At 40.7% G+C, this 19,267-nt stretch overlaps 1 protein-coding gene and 1 long non-coding RNA gene across 2 annotated transcripts in view; both read right to left on the bottom strand.

Moving 5' to 3' along the window:
* The window catches only part of Dcdc1 (doublecortin domain containing 1), a 58,527-nt gene extending 50,780 nt beyond the window's left edge, over positions 1-7,747 (bottom strand). Inside the window, exons 1-3 of the mRNA XM_041679150.1 lie at positions 7,617-7,747; positions 5,125-5,217; positions 1,733-1,832 (exon numbers count right to left, since the gene is read on the bottom strand). Of these exons, the coding sequence (XP_041535084.1) occupies positions 1,733-1,832; positions 5,125-5,217; positions 7,617-7,747 (324 nt within the window). The remainder of the gene's footprint in view (positions 1-1,732; positions 1,833-5,124; positions 5,218-7,616) is intronic.
* Positions 7,748-7,752: 5 nt separating this feature from the next.
* LOC121465764 overlaps positions 7,753-19,267 on the bottom strand; it is a 59,555-nt gene continuing 48,040 nt past the window's right edge. The window contains exons 2-3 of the long non-coding RNA XR_005976677.1: positions 15,059-15,142; positions 7,753-7,795 (exon numbers count right to left, since the gene is read on the bottom strand). This is a non-coding gene — a long non-coding RNA (uncharacterized LOC121465764). The remainder of the gene's footprint in view (positions 7,796-15,058; positions 15,143-19,267) is intronic.

Below are 19,267 nucleotides of genomic sequence, written 5' to 3'. Positions count from 1 at the left end.
TGGTTGGGAGAAAGTGATAGAATTCTACTTTAATTAAAAACTGTAAAGAGTTGTTCAATTAAAATGATATAGAATTAACATTTCTCTTTTAAGGTAGCTTTAGCTTATTGAACAATGTTAAAGTGTGCACTAGATATCGATGTGTAATTTCTGGATAATAATAGTAGAGGTAGCACTGTCCCTCATTCCATGGATCTGTTTCTTAAATGCCCTTGAATACATTCTCTTCTCTCCTTCCTCCCAACCTTCCAACCGTCCCCATTGACAGAGTCCCTCTGTATAGCCCAGGCTAGCCTTGAGCTTCAAGATCATCCAGCCCCAGTCCCCTGACTGCTGGGAGCGTGGGACTATGTCACCACACCTGGCACATATTCCCTTAAAGACAGGAAGAACAAGAACATGCTGAGACCCAGGCGGAGGAGAACCCCAGTGCTACCTCTTGCCATCATCATACACTCATCACTTAGCTCTTTACATGAGGATACAGGAAGGATCCTCTTAGGTTGTCCCCTTCTTGAACATCAGACTTCCCATTCTCTGACAGACACTACATCTAGCAATTGGCCCCATTACAATTTTCCCCCTCACAGCGCAGTGAGTTAAACCCTGGTGACGAGAGATGCACTTCTGACACCATCATCCCACCCTCCTCACTCCCATCTCCCCTTTGGCCTGGTGCCTCCTCTATACTCATCTTCAGGCTACATCTATCATTTGTTATTGACTTATTCTGCTCAAAATTCCATCTGCGAGAAAGAAAACAGAAACAACTGAATAACCCCAGCATCATGTACAAACAGAAACATAAGAAACAAACAAAACTCTTAGAAGCGATAAAGTTAGCATTCCACATAAAACCTGCCGAAACAAAGCAAGGCCTCTTCACCTGCTGCCTCTCACACTGTTCACTGAATGTCGCTTTCAAATGCTCAAGGGGTTCTCAGCTTCAGAGCACTAACCAAGTTGTTTTATTTTGTATTGGTCACATATGTGTGCATGGGTGTTGTTTTCCTTGAGATGGTGTTTTCCTACACAAATCGGATGGGTCCAGAACTTACTATGAAGCCAATAGTGACCTTGAACTCACAACAATCCTCCTGTTTCAGCCTCTAGGAGTAGTGGGGTTACCGGCATGAGCCACCATGCTCAGCTTGGAGATTTTATTCAAAGAGCTTCAGGCATCAGCCAGGGCAAGGAATGTTTCCACCTACGCAGATATCTCTAATTCCAGAGAGGAGGGGGTGGGCAAGACTAGGCCATGCAAGGCCTTCCATTTCTCAGCTTTCTCTAGACTCCAATTAGAGGGTATGAAAATGTGTACTTCTTTTAATCTGAGAAAGCAAAGAAATTAGTCATTAATAAGAAAATCATTAAATAACTATAGATAGACTTCAAAAAGAGTTAAGGGTCTCTCTCCTTCAGCAACAGATGTAGAAATCAGAAGTGGTGAATAACTGGCCTGCCGTAGGCTCTGTAGTGGAGGAAAAGGCATCCTTTTTAAAAAGGCGTGATAAACACATATTTATTTATCATCTTGAGTCACACAAGCCTGACCCGCTGCCTAGGAAGAAAGCAATGCTATCGGTTAGCATTGGTTTTTGATGATTGACGCCTTGGGGGGCCTTCTGAGAAAGAGTAAGCTTGGTGAGCATGGCAGCCTTGCACGGAAGGGTGCTCTTTCTCAGCGTGTGCTCACCTACTCACAGTTCCAACCCCACCCTCCCCTGGTTACCAGTTCATCTCTCTGCAGGTCATTCAGGGAAAAAATTTCCTTCCCTTTTTCATCGAAAAGTCTCCGGGCAGCAAAAGGTAAATCTAAAATTTCAGTGCACCTGCAACAAGAGACGTAGAAATTAATTTTGCATACAAGCGGCTTCCAGGAGTAACGTAAGAAAACAAAGCCTGGCCATTAATGGCGACTCAAGAGCCAGCGTGTCCTTTTGACTCTCAGTTCCTGACTCTGGTTTGTGGACTTAAATTCAGACTTTCTCAGTCTGTGTCTTACATATATCTGGCCATTTTTTTGGCTTTAACTCATGTTTGTCCTTCTATCTCAAATATGCTTCTTGGCGTTTTCAGTTGAAGCTCCATGTGCTCTCCAAAGTCACCAAAAAGCCACACCTGCATCAAGCAGTTCCTCATCCTCCTCCCCCCAGAAGTGATTGCAGCCAGGATGTTTGCCTTGTTAAATGTTATCATTGACCACCCCCAGGCTTCACACAGTATTTTGTGGGCACTGAGATGAATGCCATACACTCCTGACTGCTGGAGGAGTCGCCTACCCAGCCAAGAGTGAAGACAGGCCATCCACTGACTCTCAGCATGGTGCAGCGGGTACTGTTGTCGACGATGGTCAGTGTCTTTCAAGAGCAAAGGAAAACAGTGGATCCCTTCCTGCAGGGGCTTTATCTAAGGAAGTGACATTGGCTTGGACTTGAACACATGAATCATTCTTTAAGAGCAGGGTGTGGGTGTTACAGAGGGAGAAAGAAGAAAGGGGGGCAGACAAGACTGTGGCTGTGGAGGGGAAAGGTGAGTACAGAAGGAAAGAGGAAGAAGGATCAACACTAATGATGTATAAGAAGCCCGTAAGGGGAGCATATTGTTTTATAGGCTTACTTAAAAACACAAATATACATACATTTACCCACATATGCATGTATATAGTTCAGGTGTAGTTATACAACGTGGGGTGATAGTTTCCCCAAGAGTCACAGACTATCTAACAAAAATCCCTATTCCAGGCATTGAAAACCCCTTTTCGAGTTGTTGGCCAGGGTTTTCCAAGAGATGCTAAAAACAACATAGACTGTTGCCCTAGCCCTAGGTTTCCTCAGAAATCAAAAGTAAGACCCTGTTACAGAAGACACCTCACACTTCAGACACGGAACTTGGAGGAATCAAGCCGCAACTGACATGGAAGCATCCTCTTTGTGGCTAGCTCTCATAATATCAGAAGATACTTGCAAGGCATTAATAACCCCATCCAACTATAAAGCCTTGGCTACAACAAATGCTTGGCCAGTAAGATGCCTTCAGTGGGACTGTTATGGTGGGGGGGATAACTAACAGCCCATTCAATAGGAGGGAATTCGTGCTTAGTATTGTAAACCTAGCCAACCTGCTATGGCTGGAGAGGTCATGGACCCTTGAGGAGAGCCCACTACTGCCATTTTTCTACACCAACATAATTTCTAACTGTACTCTAAATACTAGACCTCATACCCAAAGATAAGCACAGTGCCCACCTGCCATCAGAGAAGCTTCTTTTTGAAGTAGACAGAGGCTACTACAAAGATCCACCACCAGGAAAAATTCAGAGAGTCAGTGACAGTGGGGTGTCTAGCCCCATTTGGGAGATGTGAGGCACAACCTAAGCAAATGCCATGGAATATGGGGGGCAGAAAGACTATAAGAGTCAGGGAACTTGGATGCCTGCTAAGATGGTGTGTTCTAGATCTGACCACGATGCAGCACTCATGGTATAGCAATAATATAGTTGCTTAAACAATACCTGCATAATGACTTTATCAATGAACATGCCAACATGGGTGGGAGAAATTCCAGGAGGTCCCACCCCAGATGAAGAGTTATAAGCCAATCACTATCTGCTGAGAGAGGCAGAATCAGTTTTCTCGATGGATGAGCCCCCAGACAGATTATCCAATACCATGTTGTCATTGTTAAACACATGCACATATGAAAAACACTAAAGGGACTCAGGTGTGTGTGTGTGTGTGTGTGTGTGTGTGTGTGTGTGTGTGTGTGTGTTTGTGTGCAAAACAATAACAATAAGAAGAGGAAAGGTTGAACTTGACAGATGATGAGGAGGAGGAGTTGGGGGGAAGAGGAAGGTAGAAATGAAATTCTCAAGAAATAAAAAATTAAATTAAAAATAAAATAGAAGAGTTCAGGCTGGGCCAGGGTGTATGAATGGGTTGGGGAATCTGATGAGCCTATAAAGAAGACAGGAGCAGGTTGAAGGCATTCTGGATTCTAGAATAGCATACCTGAGTTCTAGTTCATGGAGAGTCACTGAAGGGATGGGAGCATAGGTTTCCTTGCCTTTAGCTATGCCTAAACCCTAGGGAGGGAGAAATAGAGCTAACAGTTATGCCGGGTCATGCATTTCCTAAAGAATATTGTTGGGATGAAGGTCTTGACACACACTGCTGATGATACCTGTACCACTGTAGTGAACCAGAAATGACTTTGTGCTCCTCAGCAAGACTGAGCACGGAACTTTCTAACTCTTATTTCCTACATCAGCATATAGCAATTAAGCAGATATCGAGACCAGTGATGTCCTTGCAGTGGTCTTGAAAGGAAATAAGCCAGGAGAAAGTACATCGTCTCATGCTCTATTTGATGAAGCGGTGTACACTGAGTGAGATCCCTCACTTGCAGTGGTGGGTGGGATTGCCCTGCTTCTGTTTGGCTGAGACCACAACAGCTAATGCAATGCCTTCTCATTTCCTGCATGGATATCCTTGCATATCAGCGTGGTTATGGCAAAGCCTGTGGGAGAGCAACATTTGTCCCTCACTTGTAATTTTTTTAGAGGTAATTCTCACCTGTGGGAACATCCAGTGCTAGGACAGTTGGGTCGCAGCGGAAGGGGTGGGTGAATAGCTAATTAATCTGTCTTTACCCTTTGTTCTGTTTTGAAGCCCTAGTTTTGGAGCTGAATTTGGCCCTTCTGGGCAAGCAGCAGAGGGCTGAGACAAGCAGTTTTCTGTGCACTCCTTCCTCTTTCTAGTTTCCATGCTAGCCAGCATCAAAGTATAGAGCAGAAAACAACTGGCCTCTAACGCCTTTGATGAATATGTCTTCCAGGCTCAGATTATCTAGTTTCAAATGCCGGGCTTCTGTTATTCTGGTTTCTGGAATTTTCCAATCTTGCATTTTTGAGGGAGATTTTATAAATTAGCTTTGTCTTCCTATCTCAATATATACTATATATGTTATATGTAGTATATATAATGTATTATACATGATTAAAATGTCTACAATCATTATATTGACAATTTATGTATAGAAATGTTTTGTGTGTTCTCTGTTAAGTGTGACCACTCAAGGTTTCTCATGGAAAACACACTTGCATTTCAAATAGTAAACATTTACCTCTCCAAAAGGTGGTGAAGTTCAGTCTGGTTTCTTTCTGCTTCAGAATAGTTTGCAGTGTGGCTTTTTTCCTTTCTTTCAGCACTAACGTTTCTGCAACCAATAATGCAAGGCATGCACATGTTATGTGACATGGTTGATTAGTGACAACGTGTCTTAACATGTGGGAAAGTGGTGAGACCTTAACTGATAATGATTTGCTGCCAATAATCTGCCTTCCTTTAAAAGATACAATTTCAAATTTTAATATAATTAAATATTAAACTTCATGTTATAATTAAATATAAATTTTAATACTGTATACTGAATGATATGGCATGCTAAAGAAGCATGTATTCTGTGAAGGATTTGTAAAAGAAAATCTACTTACAATATTTTGAACCTTTTTTCATGGTGCTGAAAACTCCAAAATGTAATTAAATGAAACTTAAAGATGACATTCATTTTTTCTCTGTAGTGTTTTATTTACTTAATGATTTTATTATTTTCAACAAATTTTAAATGATGATGATCAGAAAAAGGATATTGATAGAGATATTGGAATGCTTAAAGATCTTCCTCTGAATCTTCAAGTCAGAGACCTGTTCTGTATTTTAGGAAATGAAAAATGGATCAAATACGGTTAATCACTCATGAGTGCTGCGGTGGCACCCCCTGTAGGCCTTTAACGGTTGTATTAAAGTGGCTCTCTAATGCTTTAATCCTTGATGTGACAGCAGGTAAGCAACAGCACAGCAGGTGATCACAACACCGAGAGGCAGGGCTGTCTTCCTCAGTCTTTGTCAATGGTGGAGCCAACAGCATCAGCAAACCCTCAAAACCATCTTCAGTGGGTTGTTACACAGCTGAAGGATAGCAGGTAGCCAGAGCAGGATGGTGCTAAAATAGATTTCTATTCTAGCATGATACACATGCATACAAACATCCATACATCCATACTCACAATAGCTCAACTTTATAAAAATAAATATATCTCATGTGAATGTGAGCAAAACATTTCACCTGTCAGTCAAATCTTTTCTTCTGGAAGATACTGAGCTTCGGTCTATTAAAGAGAGCCCAATAAGTTGCTATTACACAGACTCTAATATGTCCATCCTGGAGATGGGGCCACCTAACCATGTTCTCATGTAAGCTGTGCCTTTCTATCTAAACCTTTTGTCAGCCAGTATTTCCACGCAGCTCTGGGACTTGCTATAGATGATCCTGAACAAAACTGTCTCAGTCAGCAAAGGAAGACTGGGCACTCCTTGGGAGGATAATTTTGTCAAGGGAATGTCAGGTTATTTTAATTATTTGGGCAAAAGTAATTTGGGGTGAACAAAGTGGCGTGCCACTCTCTGCACACTTGATGGCTTGACACGTTGTTCTACGAGCAGAGCATTCAGACAATGGGCAGTTCACATCCTCTCTGCCAGGATAGCTGTTCAAATTTGCTAATCTCTCAAAATACTGCTGAATTCCTTGACTGAGCTAAGCACCTTAAACACTAAGGTAAAAGATGCTTTCTGTGTATAATTATAATTACAATTAAAAGTACAAAATAAGATTTAAAAAAGTGTCAATGTAGAAAGAGAACGAAATGATGTGTTAGCTTCGGGTGTGAGAGAAAAGTCACACTCTCTTTAAGGGCATTACCCTCACATCTTACATTGAGCAGAATGAGCTAATTATGAGATGTATGCGTCAAAGATTTCAATTTCAGGCTTGACTTTACTTTGAAGATTAATTTTTTACTTTATCATCTTTACAGGCAGTTCAGTGGACAGCCAATCTGAAAGTTACTCATTGTTCAGTGATGTATGAAGTATATTTAATCGATGAGAAGAGAGTAATATTAAACTATTATCAGCAGCCTCAGATATCCTAAATATCTCAGAAGAAAGGTCAAGAGGTAACATTGCTGGTAATTATATGAGAAACAATGTGTTTAACTCATTCTTCCCATCAAAGCTCTTCCACAATCCATAAAATAGAAACATATGGCAGGCGGTTGGTCTCCAGTGGTAGAGAAACATAAGCTGTCAGGGATGGCTTTATTTGCAGGGTAACTTTCAACTGCAGATCCGTGTTTTCCTATACTTCAGAGAACTGTGTGTCTTAACCCAAAGATAGGAGACTAGTTATTTACAATAATCAGGAAGCAATTTAAAATCCAGATTTAACAAGCACATTGTAAATTTATTTATACCTGCATACACTTGTAGAACTGGAACAAAAGCACTATGTGAAAACGTAGAGAGAGCTGTTTGAATTGCAGCCACTACTCCTGCCTAACACAGTCTTCTGCTCACGTGTGGATGGAAACAGAGAGAACAACTCAAGTTCCTGACCAAGAAACTAAAGCAAACCCTGTCTGTTTTTATCTTTGAATAGGACCCTTTTTGTACATAAACATATAATCCTTCCAGAAAACATTCAAGCTGAAGACTGGCACCTGTAGAAGTTGGAGAGTGTTCTGGAAGGTCGGTTGGAAAGGGTGTTCTTCTTACCGCAATCTCCGTCCCGGTAAGACATCTGGGCCCATAACAAGGGATCTGCTCTTTCCCTTGTCTCCGTTCCTCAGGATTTGGAGTCTCACAGGGACACACTGCTCTGGTGTCTTACAAACCAGCCTCTTCATGGCAGAGATGTTTGGCACCAGTAGACCTTCTATTGGCCAATCAAATGCCTTCAAAAATGAATGAAAGAATATAAGAACAATAAATAATGAGTCTTGTGGACCTTCAATCCTTCATCCGTTCAGCAAAAATTAGACATCTGAGCCATTCCAAAAAAAAAAAAAAAAAAAAAAACTGTAGGTATTTTTTGCTTAAAAAAATCCAATATTTTTTTAATTTAAAATTGATCACTTTTTAAAAAGTATCTAACTTTTTGAATTTAAAATTGATCTTTTTTTTAAAAGTATCAAAGGAAAGAAACATTCTAGAAAAGCAGAAGTTAGTTAACTTCAAGTATCTCTGGTTTTGCTTCTGTGTGAAGTATTTTTAGCCAGTGTGAAGGAAATGAAGAATGCGTGAAAAAGAATTTTACAATAGCCTGAAATTATATCATCTTGAACTTGATCAAGGCGGCAGGGCAGATTACACGGGTGGGAGAGGGGTGTTAAGAAACAGACTAAGATGATGAAGTAATAACAAACGCATTTCAGACATTTCCTTTGCGGAGTTTAGTGACTTTATATTATTTGACTAAACTTTTATTCATATCACTAATTCATCCACTCTTCAATAATTACTGATTATTTATTTGGGGAACAGAAGTAAAATTGTAAATTGGACAGAATAATCTATACTTTGAAGACAGCAGAGGCTTACTTAGACATCAGCATGAAAATCCTGGTAATGAAGGCAGGAGCTGCAGGGGACCTCACAGCAGGAGACCCTGACTCAGTAAGACCTCACCAGAGTGCTGAAACCTTAGGACATACTTGTGATACTGTGTCAATCCAATTGGGGTATTTTGTTTTGTTTGTCTGGATGCTGGGGGGCACAGCGCTGTTGATAAGAGTGCTGGTCTCCATGCAGCAAAGGATTGGTAGTAGCGTGCTTATCAGATATGAAGACTGGTGGAGCTGATGTGTGCGAAATAAGGAAACTGAGGATGGCTCGGAAGCACACTGGGTGGCTGCGGATCAAACTGCTATCTACAGAGATTAAATGGAGCAAGCAGAGTAAACGGAATAGAGCATGGTCAAAGACGACGTCCAGCAAAAGACAAGCTTGCTGCCACCCCTCCCTTCCCTTCCTCCCTGTCATTCTTTCTTCTGTCCTTCTTCTGCATTAACAACTGGCCTGCTGACATCGTGCCCATTCTGAAAACAGTCACTATTCCACTCTGGTTTAGGAGTGCCACTCTCTTCAATATGTCAGTTTGTCCGCCATGGATAGTACACTCCATCTGGCAACACGCATCTGGTGAATCTTGGTATCCTGTCTTCTTTGCATATTGGCTTTTGTTGACCCTCTACCATTTCTTGTACATATAAGTCAGTTTTTCACAATTTGTTTGGTATACAGATGTTCTATGTACAGTTAGGAAAGCCCCATTTTGCTTCGTTTTTAGGATGTAAGATGGGGCGTGGTGGTAGCTCGGAAACTGTGTAGCCTGGAGGAGAGCTTAGCTTCAATCTGAAGCATCTCTATTAAAGTGCTAAGCATATGTTGGGCCATACAAAGCTCCTTTAAATGGTTTTGTGTTTATATTACTTGTCAATTACATTAATTAATTTTCTCATTTTAAATTAAGCTTACATTTCTGCATAAAGGTCAACTGACATCTATTCAAACCAGCCGCGGTGTATTTCAGAGTCTATAGATTGCTGAATTCAGTGAGCTAAGAGTTTCCTTAAGATATTTGCAGATATTTGTAAATGGAATTAGCATCTAAAGTTCTTTTAGGATCTTCATCAATAGTGATATCAATGTTTTCCTACTCTCATGAAATGACTTGGAAGATATTTCTTTGTGTTTTGTTTTCTGAATTTTGTGTTTGTTATGAGCGTAGTTCAATGAATTAGAAAAATGAGGCCATGGTGGAGTTGTGGGGTTAACTTTTTTTTCCATGGCTGATGGATCACTCATGTTGTCTGTCTCCCTTTAATTAAATTTGTGTTGCTATCAGGAGGGTGCTGTGTGTGCGCAGTGCTGTGCTAGAGATGAGAGAACAGCTCACCAGGCAGTGCAGTTTTCTCCCTAGGCCATGTGGGTCCTAGAAATGAGCAAGCACTTGATCCAGGGAACCAGCCCACCAGCCCCTTTGCTCTCTTCTTGACTCCTTTTTAATATTCTTTGTTTAAAAATTTGACCATCTTATTAATTACTATAATTATTAGCATATTTATAATATCCTTTTATCTTCCCAAGCAGCTATACATGTATATCTTCTTTTATTCTTAAAATTACTTCATTTTTTTTCCAAATTTGAATGAATTTGATGTGAATTGATATGTAATTTGTGAGCCCCATGCATTCCCATCAAGGAAAGAAGATTAGATGTCCAATCATGTTTTAATGTTGTACCATCTGTTTATGTCATCAATCTCTTAGGCAGGGCTTTAGAACTTTCTAGTGTGCAGAGCCCTCCCTTGGCTGAAAGGAAAGAACTTGGGACATAGAGCATCTTGTTCCTGGACTCCCAGTCTGAGGTCACTGGTGATTGTTCGTTTGGCCTGGACAGGACTGGGGGTGGGCCATGGCTTCCTACCTGGTTCAGCCTTCTTCCTGCTGTCTTACTCTCTGGAACCAAGCAGTAGTAGCTGGCTTACTTCTGGCTAGAGAGCTACCTTATCCTTGTTTGTCAACCACTTTAGGAACTTTCCAGAAAGCTTCTTGGCAATTGATTTGCTGCATGTCCATATAAGTAAATATAAGTATGGCTATGCATATATTTTTATTAATATTTTCAAAGAACAGATTGTCTTTTGGTTGGATGTTTCTGTGTATATGTGCCTTCTAGTCTGCTCTGTCAGCTTTTAATATTATAATTTATTTTATTTCCTTCTTCCTAATTTTTGCATATTTTGCGGTATTGGTGGTCAAACCCGGGGCCTTATGCATGGTAGGAGTGTACTCTACCACCGAGCTACATTTCTAGCCCACTACCTAATCCCTAACAGTTCATCCTTCGTGTTATTCTCCTCACCCCATAAACTGAAAGCTGCTTTTGTTAGTTTTTAGTTTTTCCTGCTTCTTAATTCTAAGCTAATGAGAAACCCTGTCTATAAAAAGAACAAATAGAAAACCTCTGAGGATAAAAACCCAAGGTTATTCTTTGGTTTACACACACACAGACACACACACACACACACACACACACACACACACATCACATCACATATGCAAACACAGATTCATTTCACATTGATATTTGAGTGTAAAATTACTAATATTTCTCATTTTTTCGAATCATGGAAGGGAAAAACAAGAGAAACGATTCTCTCTCACTGTTAGCCTGTGTGCTTGCCAATTTATAGAGCGAGGGTTTGGAACTATGAGTTTCTCGACACCTCACTGTGACTGAATGCGAGTGGCTATCACCATAGGGTGATATATTTGAATGCTTGGTTCCCATTTGGGGGAACTGTTTAGGAGGGAGCAGGAGGTATGTTCTTGTTGGAGAAGACATACCTGAGGGTGGGTTTTGAGATTTCAAAAGTCCACCCTATTCCTGGTTAGTTTTCTCTCTGCTTTACGGTTACGGCTCAAGATATGAGCTCTCAACTATTCCTTTATCTGATCCTTGACCATTACGGACTCTCACCCTCTGAAACTGTAAAGCCAAATCAAATGTTTTCTTTTTAAGTTGCCTTGGTTATTATCATAGCAATATCACAGTAATTTCAAAATTATATTTCTGCAGAACAAATCTGAGGTGTGATAGTTTTGATTTATTTAGCCTCCACCTTGCCCCTGACCGTGGTAGTCACTGTGGACATTTGTTCAGCTCCACGGATGCCCTGCTGCCTTCAAGTGGGTTCTCTGATTTCTAGGTAGAAGGAAGAAACCCCAAAGATAACTTTCTCCTGCCCCTCTCTCAGTGTAAAATATCACAGAAACATCCAGAAGTGAAAAATTAGCTTTCTAAATATCTGAGCTATTAACATCAATTCTTCTTTTTTTTATGATACTTTAATTCTCGAGTGGGTAAGATGGCTCATGGGGTAAAAGTGCTGGTCACCAAAGCTAATGACCTGAGCTCAGTCCCCAGGACCCACACTGTGGAAGGAGAGAACTAACCCCCCACAGGTTGTCCTCTGACTGTCATAGGACAATGTGGCAAACACATGGTACCACACGCACACACACACATACGAAGAAATGTAACAAAAAAATAAAATATCTTAATTCCTGTCCTTACAGGTTCTTTAATTGGCTTTTGTTTGTTTTTCTGAGACAAAGCATCACTATGTAGTCTTGGCTGACATGGGACCATCTATGTAGCCCGGGGTGCTCTTAAACTTGTCACAGTCTTCCTGCCTCAGCTTCCCAAATGCTAGGATCATAGGGGTTTGCCATTATGTCTGCTTTCCCATTCAAGACATCTACTTAGTCCTTCATGCAAATAGAGAAATACGGCCTCGGGATAATGATGGACAACAAGAATATGCTTAATTTAACTGGCCGCGGCTGTCTCTCCCCATCCATTTTCTCGGTTGGAATTCTGGTCTTCCCACTCATTTCTTTATTGGTCTTCTCTGTGCTCAGGCCTTTCTCCAGCATGGCTGCATTGTCAGGGAACCCTGAGGGGCCCTGGTGCTCCTTTAAGTGGGTGATTCCCCTTGCTTTAACTCATCTCACACACAGATGAGCGGGTTCAAAAGTGAGCTCCTAACCGATGACTTCGCCTTCTCTACAATACTGGCCCCTCTTTGTCGGTGAGTAATAATCAAATCTTCGTCTCTCTTGCTTGTTCATTTAAGGTTGCATTCCTCCCCCTTTCCTTTTTTAAAAATTGTTTCTGAGTTTGCTTGACATGTTGAAAGACCATACATCATTGGTAAGAGAGTTCCTGGTCCATGTGTAGACACATCTCCCTGTGTTTCGTCTACAGATACCCATCATGTTTACCTTTTACCATCTTTGGTCACTGAAAAGTCGTATCTCATAAGACTAATAAAACATGTACTTTTCATTTTCTTCTATCATTGGTCTATCTAAATAGATGTATTTTAATTTAGTAGTTTTAAGATCATTATCCTGTTATACGAACCAAAATCTTAACTCTCTTTAAACTTGCTAATTCTAATGATGTCATCCTTGAATAGGAAAATCCCATTATTCCTTGTCTTTGGAGATTTAAAACTTATTTTCTCAATTTATAACTTTTCTTCAAGGTTTGAGAAAATAACCTGAGACCGCATTCCTATAAACTGTTTCTAAATAAACTAAACAATTTCTGAATAAAATAAACATACTAAAACCATTGGTTTGTTTAGAATAAGCCAAAAGAATGTGTTAGTTCTCTGTGTTTTTATTATGTTTAGTGTTATAAAACAATGATATTCTCTATGCATGAAATTTTGTACTTTACTAACTACATTTTATTAAATGTTATTAATTTCCTTTTAGGATAATTGGTATCCAGAAGTGGCATTTGCATTGGAAGGGTTCTCAGATCAGCTGTCTGGTCCAGCATGTATGCAGCCTGAGACACAGTGAAGACAGCTTTGCCTTCCCACAGGGCTTATGCTTCTCACCTCTTCTGTTCATCATCACTGTGTGTTGAATAACTCTTGCCATGAAATTAAAAGAACTGGATTAAAAAAAGTAACTGGATATTCATTCAGTTCAGTGATTGTTTGATGCTTTTCCTGGATTCAATATTGTGACTCAATGTTCAGGCCCCTCCAGGCTATGAAGCCTGGCTCGCTTTTCCTGGACAGGCAGCCTTCACTACTTTAACACAAAGCTTGTTACATAGGTTTCGTCCCCCTCTTTACTCTTTCTCTGCCTTATTTTCTCTTCTCTTACAGCCTATCCCTAAACTGTACGATTTGGGACTCAGAGACCACATCTATTTTCCTATTCTCCTCCTGACACTAAAACACATAACAAACAATAGATACAACATAAAAATTGGAGATCAGATCCAGAATAAAATTAATGAACACATGCCCAAAGTGTTTTGAATTCCACAATAGGAATGTCAAACTTCCAAATCAATTATGTGAAGAAGGACTTGGAAATATGGGTCTTTCAAATGAAATGGACGCAGGCTTGAAGTGAAATGGGTTGTGTTTAATTTGAGTTCCCTGCTTGCTAAGTACTTTTTTCTCCAAACATTTCAAGAAACAGCAGGACCCCAAAACCCAGTCATTTTGGAAGATGCAGTCCATCCATCTAACTCTAGCTAATTTAATGCCTCAGTTCTTTCCATTTTACAAGTAAGGACCAAAGAATTTGGGGGTATAGTCTGACAAGAACAAGGGTGCAGTAGAGGCACTTTTAGACAGCTGAGACCTCGCTGTTAGGCACTAACTAAATGGAAGGCAAGCAGGCCAGAATGAAAGTAACCTTAGGTGGAGGACCTGAGCTGTAAGGTGAAAATTTTAGAATAAGTGGAAATAAATATCAACTGCATGCAAAAATGTCAATATCTTGTGGGGACTTTTAAGATACAACTTAAATATATGGCAATAAATAATTCCTCATATCAGAAATCCTATTACTTGAGAGAAGATACAACATGTTTATTAATTTTCATTTTGGTCATTTATTTATAAAAGTTAGAATGCTCAGGATAGTTACAATAAAACTGCCCCCCCCCAAAAAAAAAGAATGGCAATAGAAAGAACAATGTACAAACTAGTAAATGGAGAAAAAAAAACCTATCAGGACAAAAAAGCCATGATAGAATAAAAGACCGAGGTGAAGGGAAGATAAGGCATAAAAAGCAGAAAGAAAGTAGGAATTCAGGTCCACATGTAGTTAGGACAGACAAGGCTAGACACTTTAGTTTAGAGAGGATGACAGAAGACAAACTTCCTAAGTTGGACTCATACATTCCAAGAATATACAAAACCAAAATGCAAAATGATGGAAAGAAAACATACAAGACATATAACAACCAAAATTTTGAAATGCTTTCAATGTCATTGAATACTGATCTTTTTATTAGAAGCAGACAGTTTCGAAATGATAACAAGAGTGACTAAAATATACTACTCTGATCATATGTGGGCCTAGGGCCTGCGTTTCAAAGTTTAGAAATTAAAACATGAGGGATCACAAGAGAAATCCAGCTCAGTTTGTTTCCACAGTGAAAGATTCACACACCTCTTTTCAGTAATCAACAGAATTAACAAGATTTTTTTTTAATATTGAAATCAAAATGGCATTTTCTGAAGCCTGACCAGATACCGGATCTTAAAATCATAAGATAAAGTCATACAACCTCATTAAGCTAGCCACTGGGAAGGACTGGTCACATGTACCTGAGCTTGCTCCACAGAGGATTTTCAGCTTTGGAGTGTTTCCATTGGCTGGGCTTCCTGGTCCCCTTATGCTTTATGGTCCACCTAGAATGAACCAGAAAACAAAAGCGAGATGTAGCAAGGTTAAAGGTCATTCCACAGTCTGAGTCTCCCTGAATATCTGCTATGAGCCAGGAAAAGAATCAGTTGGAATTAAGAGTCCCAGTCTGGTCATTTGCTGTTTCTAAGAATATAAATAAACGTTTTAGAAATAAATTAACTAATTCTAAAAAGAAGGAAACAGATACCCACACAGGAGCACTGGACTGAGCTCCCAAGGTCCCAAGGAGGAGCAGAAGGAGGGAGAACATGAGCAAAGAATTCGGGACCACGAGGCGTGCATCCACCCACTGAGACAGTGGAGCTGATCTACTGGGAGCTCACCAAGGCCAGCTGGACTGTGACCGAAAAAGCATGGGATAAAACCGGACTCTCTGAACATGGCGAACAATGAGGGCTGATGAGACACCAAGGAGAATGGCAGGGGGTTTTGATCCTACTTAATGTGCTGGCTTTGTGGGAGCCTAGCCAGTTTGGATGTTCACCTTCCTAGATATGGACGGAGGGGGGAGGACCTAGGACTTAACACAGGGCAGGGAACCCGGACTGCTCTGTGGACTGGAGAGGGATGGGGAGAGGAGTGGGGGAAGGGGGAGAAGGGTGGGAGGAGGGGGAGAAGGGTGGCAGGAGGGGGAGAAGGGTGGGAGGAGGGGAAGGGAAATGGGAGGCTGGGAGGAGGTGGAAACTTGTTTTTTTTTATGTTTTTTTTCTTTTCTTCTTTTCGCAATAAAAAAAAAGAAAAAAAAAGAAGGAAACAGATTAAACTGAGCCAAAGTTGGCAACGCCATAACAGAAAAAAAAAAAAATCTGAGGCAAAAGACAAAGTATCAAAGTCATTTACAATGACAATGGCATACATATTAGCACAATGGTAGAAGAACCAGTGGAAACAGAAAAATTCAGTGAAACTCCTAGGTGGTCAAAGGAAAACTAATGTGCACACACTTATTGTGGGAGGAATTTATGACATTGCCAGCAGACTTCAAACTATTAGGTGACTTTTAATTATATGTGTGTGCGTGTGTGTCTGCGCGCACGTGCGTGAGTGTTTACAGTAGTGAGCATTGAATCTGGGGATTTCCACTTGCTAGGCAAATCGGCAGCCTGTAGTCTTTAAGCAATAAGGCATACACCTGCTACCCCAGCACTCAGGAGGCTGGGGCAGGAGGATCACAAAGCCACACAGCAAGATCCTGTCTTGAAACCAAAAATTAATTATTCTATCTTGGAAATTAGTAAATGTAATTGTTACTACTTATATGTATTATAGTCTGCTTTCAGAGAATGTCTTCTCAACAGTTCCTATAGCATTAATAATATTTGCATCAAATGAAAAATGTAAACTTCAATATAGTCACATAAGGGCAGTACAAACCTGATGACTTAAATTTGGATCCTCAGAACCTACGTAGAAGCCGGACGCAGTAATCTGTGTCTGTAGGCCCAACACTACTACAGTAGCCCGTGGTTGTAAGCCCAGCACTCCTACAGTAGCCCATGGCTGCAAACCCAACGCTGCTACAGAGATGAGGCAGACACAGGGCATTCCCCGAGAGGCTTGCAACCCAGCTCCCTGGAGTACATAGTACAGCAGCAAACAAGACAGACCCCACCTAAAGTGTAAGAGGGGAGACCAACACCCAATCTGACTTCTACACCTATATGTGGAGACATGTGTATGCCCTCATACATGAACAAATACACACACACTTACTATTCATTCATCCATGCACAATAATAAACAAAACATTATTTAATTTATGTGTGTCACGGTAAATGAGACACACACGCACACACACACACACGAAAGTACAAATTTTACAAGATCAACAACATACCATTTTTAAAAGCATGGTATCTTTCTCAAAATGCTATTTTGCAAGGTGAGCATCCAAACTGCCTAGGCTCCCACAAAGCCAGTACGTGCAGTAGGATCAAAAACCCACTGCCATTGTTCTTGAGTTCTCAGTAGTCCTCATTGTCCGCTATGTTCAGCAAGTCCGGTTTTATCCCATGCTTTTTCAGACCCAGGCCAGCTGGCCTTGGTGAGTTCCCGATAGATCAGCCCCATTGTCTCAATAGGTCCTGAGTTCTAAACCTGAATGGAGGTGGGCGGTCCTTGGACTTCCCACAGGTCAGGGAACCCTGATTTCTCTTCGAGCTGATGAGGGAGAGGGACTTGATCGGGGAGGGGGAGGGAAATGGGAGGCGGTGGCGGGGAGGAGGCAGAAATCCTTAATAAATAAATAAATTTAAAAAAATGCTATTTTGCCAGTTGGAGAAAAAAATGACCAACAGCTATTTGGTAAGCAGTTAAAATTATGTCTGTGAAAACTTATAGGACATACCTAGAATTACAGCCAAAGCAAATTTATACTCTAAAGGCATGTTTGTGAGTTCAATAGAGGGGCTGGCAAGATGACTCAGCAGTTAAGAAGATGGCTGTTCTTCCTAAAGACCTGGGTTCAAGTCTCAGCATCCACAGGGTAGCTTACAACCATCTGAGGCTAGCAGCAGGTCCAGGAAATCCAATGGCCTCTGAAGGCCTCTGAGGTCTCTGTACACATGTGGTGCACAGATATGAATGCAAGCATAACACCCATACACAGAAAATAAAGCTAAATAAATCTAACCAAAAAAAAAGAGTTAGAGAAGGCAAATCAATAAAGCTCTCCATTAAATAATTATCTTTTAAAAATTTGAATTGTACCATAGAAAATATTTGGGAAGATATAATATTCAAATACAACTAAAAAAATTAGAAAATAAAACTTCAGTAGAATAGTCGAACAAATATTTTTAAATAAAAATATAGTTAAAATAGCAAAATCTTTAATTATGATAATTGTTTATAGTTTCTTAAATTCCCAAATTAGTTTTTAATGTAAGTGTCCTTTTAAATATTAAGTATGAGAAATAATTATATTTAAGAAAACTAGAATTCTTACATCTCTTGCAAATAAGTACAGATTAATAAAATTGCAATAAAGATAAAATAGAAAATCAAACTAAACATTTGCTATAGAAAAGATTAAAAGTGAGGGTAGAGTGTGCATGTGAATATTGCTGGTATAAGAACCCTGTTAACTAGGAGGAAGCATGGTCCTGTTCGGCTCCATGATAGACTGAGTTGGACAGGGAGACCCACATACATGCCAGGGTCTGTCCTGGGCTCCAAGGAGAAAACATAGGCATGCCAAGTGCCACAAGAACTATTCCAGTGAGCAAATGTATGGAGTGGTATGGCAAGGTGGGGAGTGGGGAGGAGGGAGGAGGGAGAGATGTGGGGCCTGATAGGTCTGGGTCCCTATGTTCCAGAGGAAGGGGGTGTAGATTGAATAAAGAAATAGATGAGAAACAGAAGTTAGAGTTGGAAGGGCATCGAGGGAGTACTGTGACCAGCCCCAAGAGTTTTTTTTGTTTTGTTTTTAAATTTATTATTACTTTTTTTATTTTTTTGAGACAGGGTTTCTCTGTATAACTGCCTTAGCTGTCCTGGAACCCGCTCTTATAGACCAGGCTGGCCTCGAACTCACAGAGATCTGCCTGCCTCTGCCTCCCAAGTGCTGGGATTAAAGGCATGCACTACCACCCAGTGACCAGTCCCAAGTTTATTACTCAACATTCTTATATACCCCCATCAAAAGGGAAGGGCACAGGACTTCCATGACACAATGAGCAAGCAAGCACAATTACCTCCTCACATCTCAAAACACCTGATAACTGTGGCCTAAGTAAAGCATCCTGTGGACTGGCCTTTGGAGAGTAGCCACACTCTTGGTCAATCATCTGCTTATGCTTGAGGAGCAAAATTAGATCTGACCACTCTGACCTTTGGTCAAAATGGAACAGATTCAGAACTGTGGCCCTCACAGAGAGAAAGAAGAAGAGAATGGTCCGTGTCCCATGGACATGGCATATCTGAAGAGGTGAAAGGGGTTAAGAGCAGGTGAGGTCGATAACTTGATGGTCAGCCATGGCTGTGGTGCTGTCTATACCAGGGCTGCTTGTGGGGCCCACGTCTGGGTTCATGGCCTTGATGCAGCTGCCGTCTGCGTTGATGTTCTTGGCTCCTGAACCTGCAAAGGCTGAGAGGATAGTGCTGAACAG

The sequence above is a fragment of the Microtus oregoni genome, unplaced genomic scaffold (genome assembly GCF_018167655.1).
Source record: "Microtus oregoni isolate MIOR12 unplaced genomic scaffold, Mior012 000031F_ref0000149, whole genome shotgun sequence".
Lineage (NCBI taxonomy): Eukaryota > Metazoa > Chordata > Mammalia > Rodentia > Cricetidae > Microtus > Microtus oregoni.
This window is presented reverse-complemented; position numbering and strand designations above follow the sequence as displayed.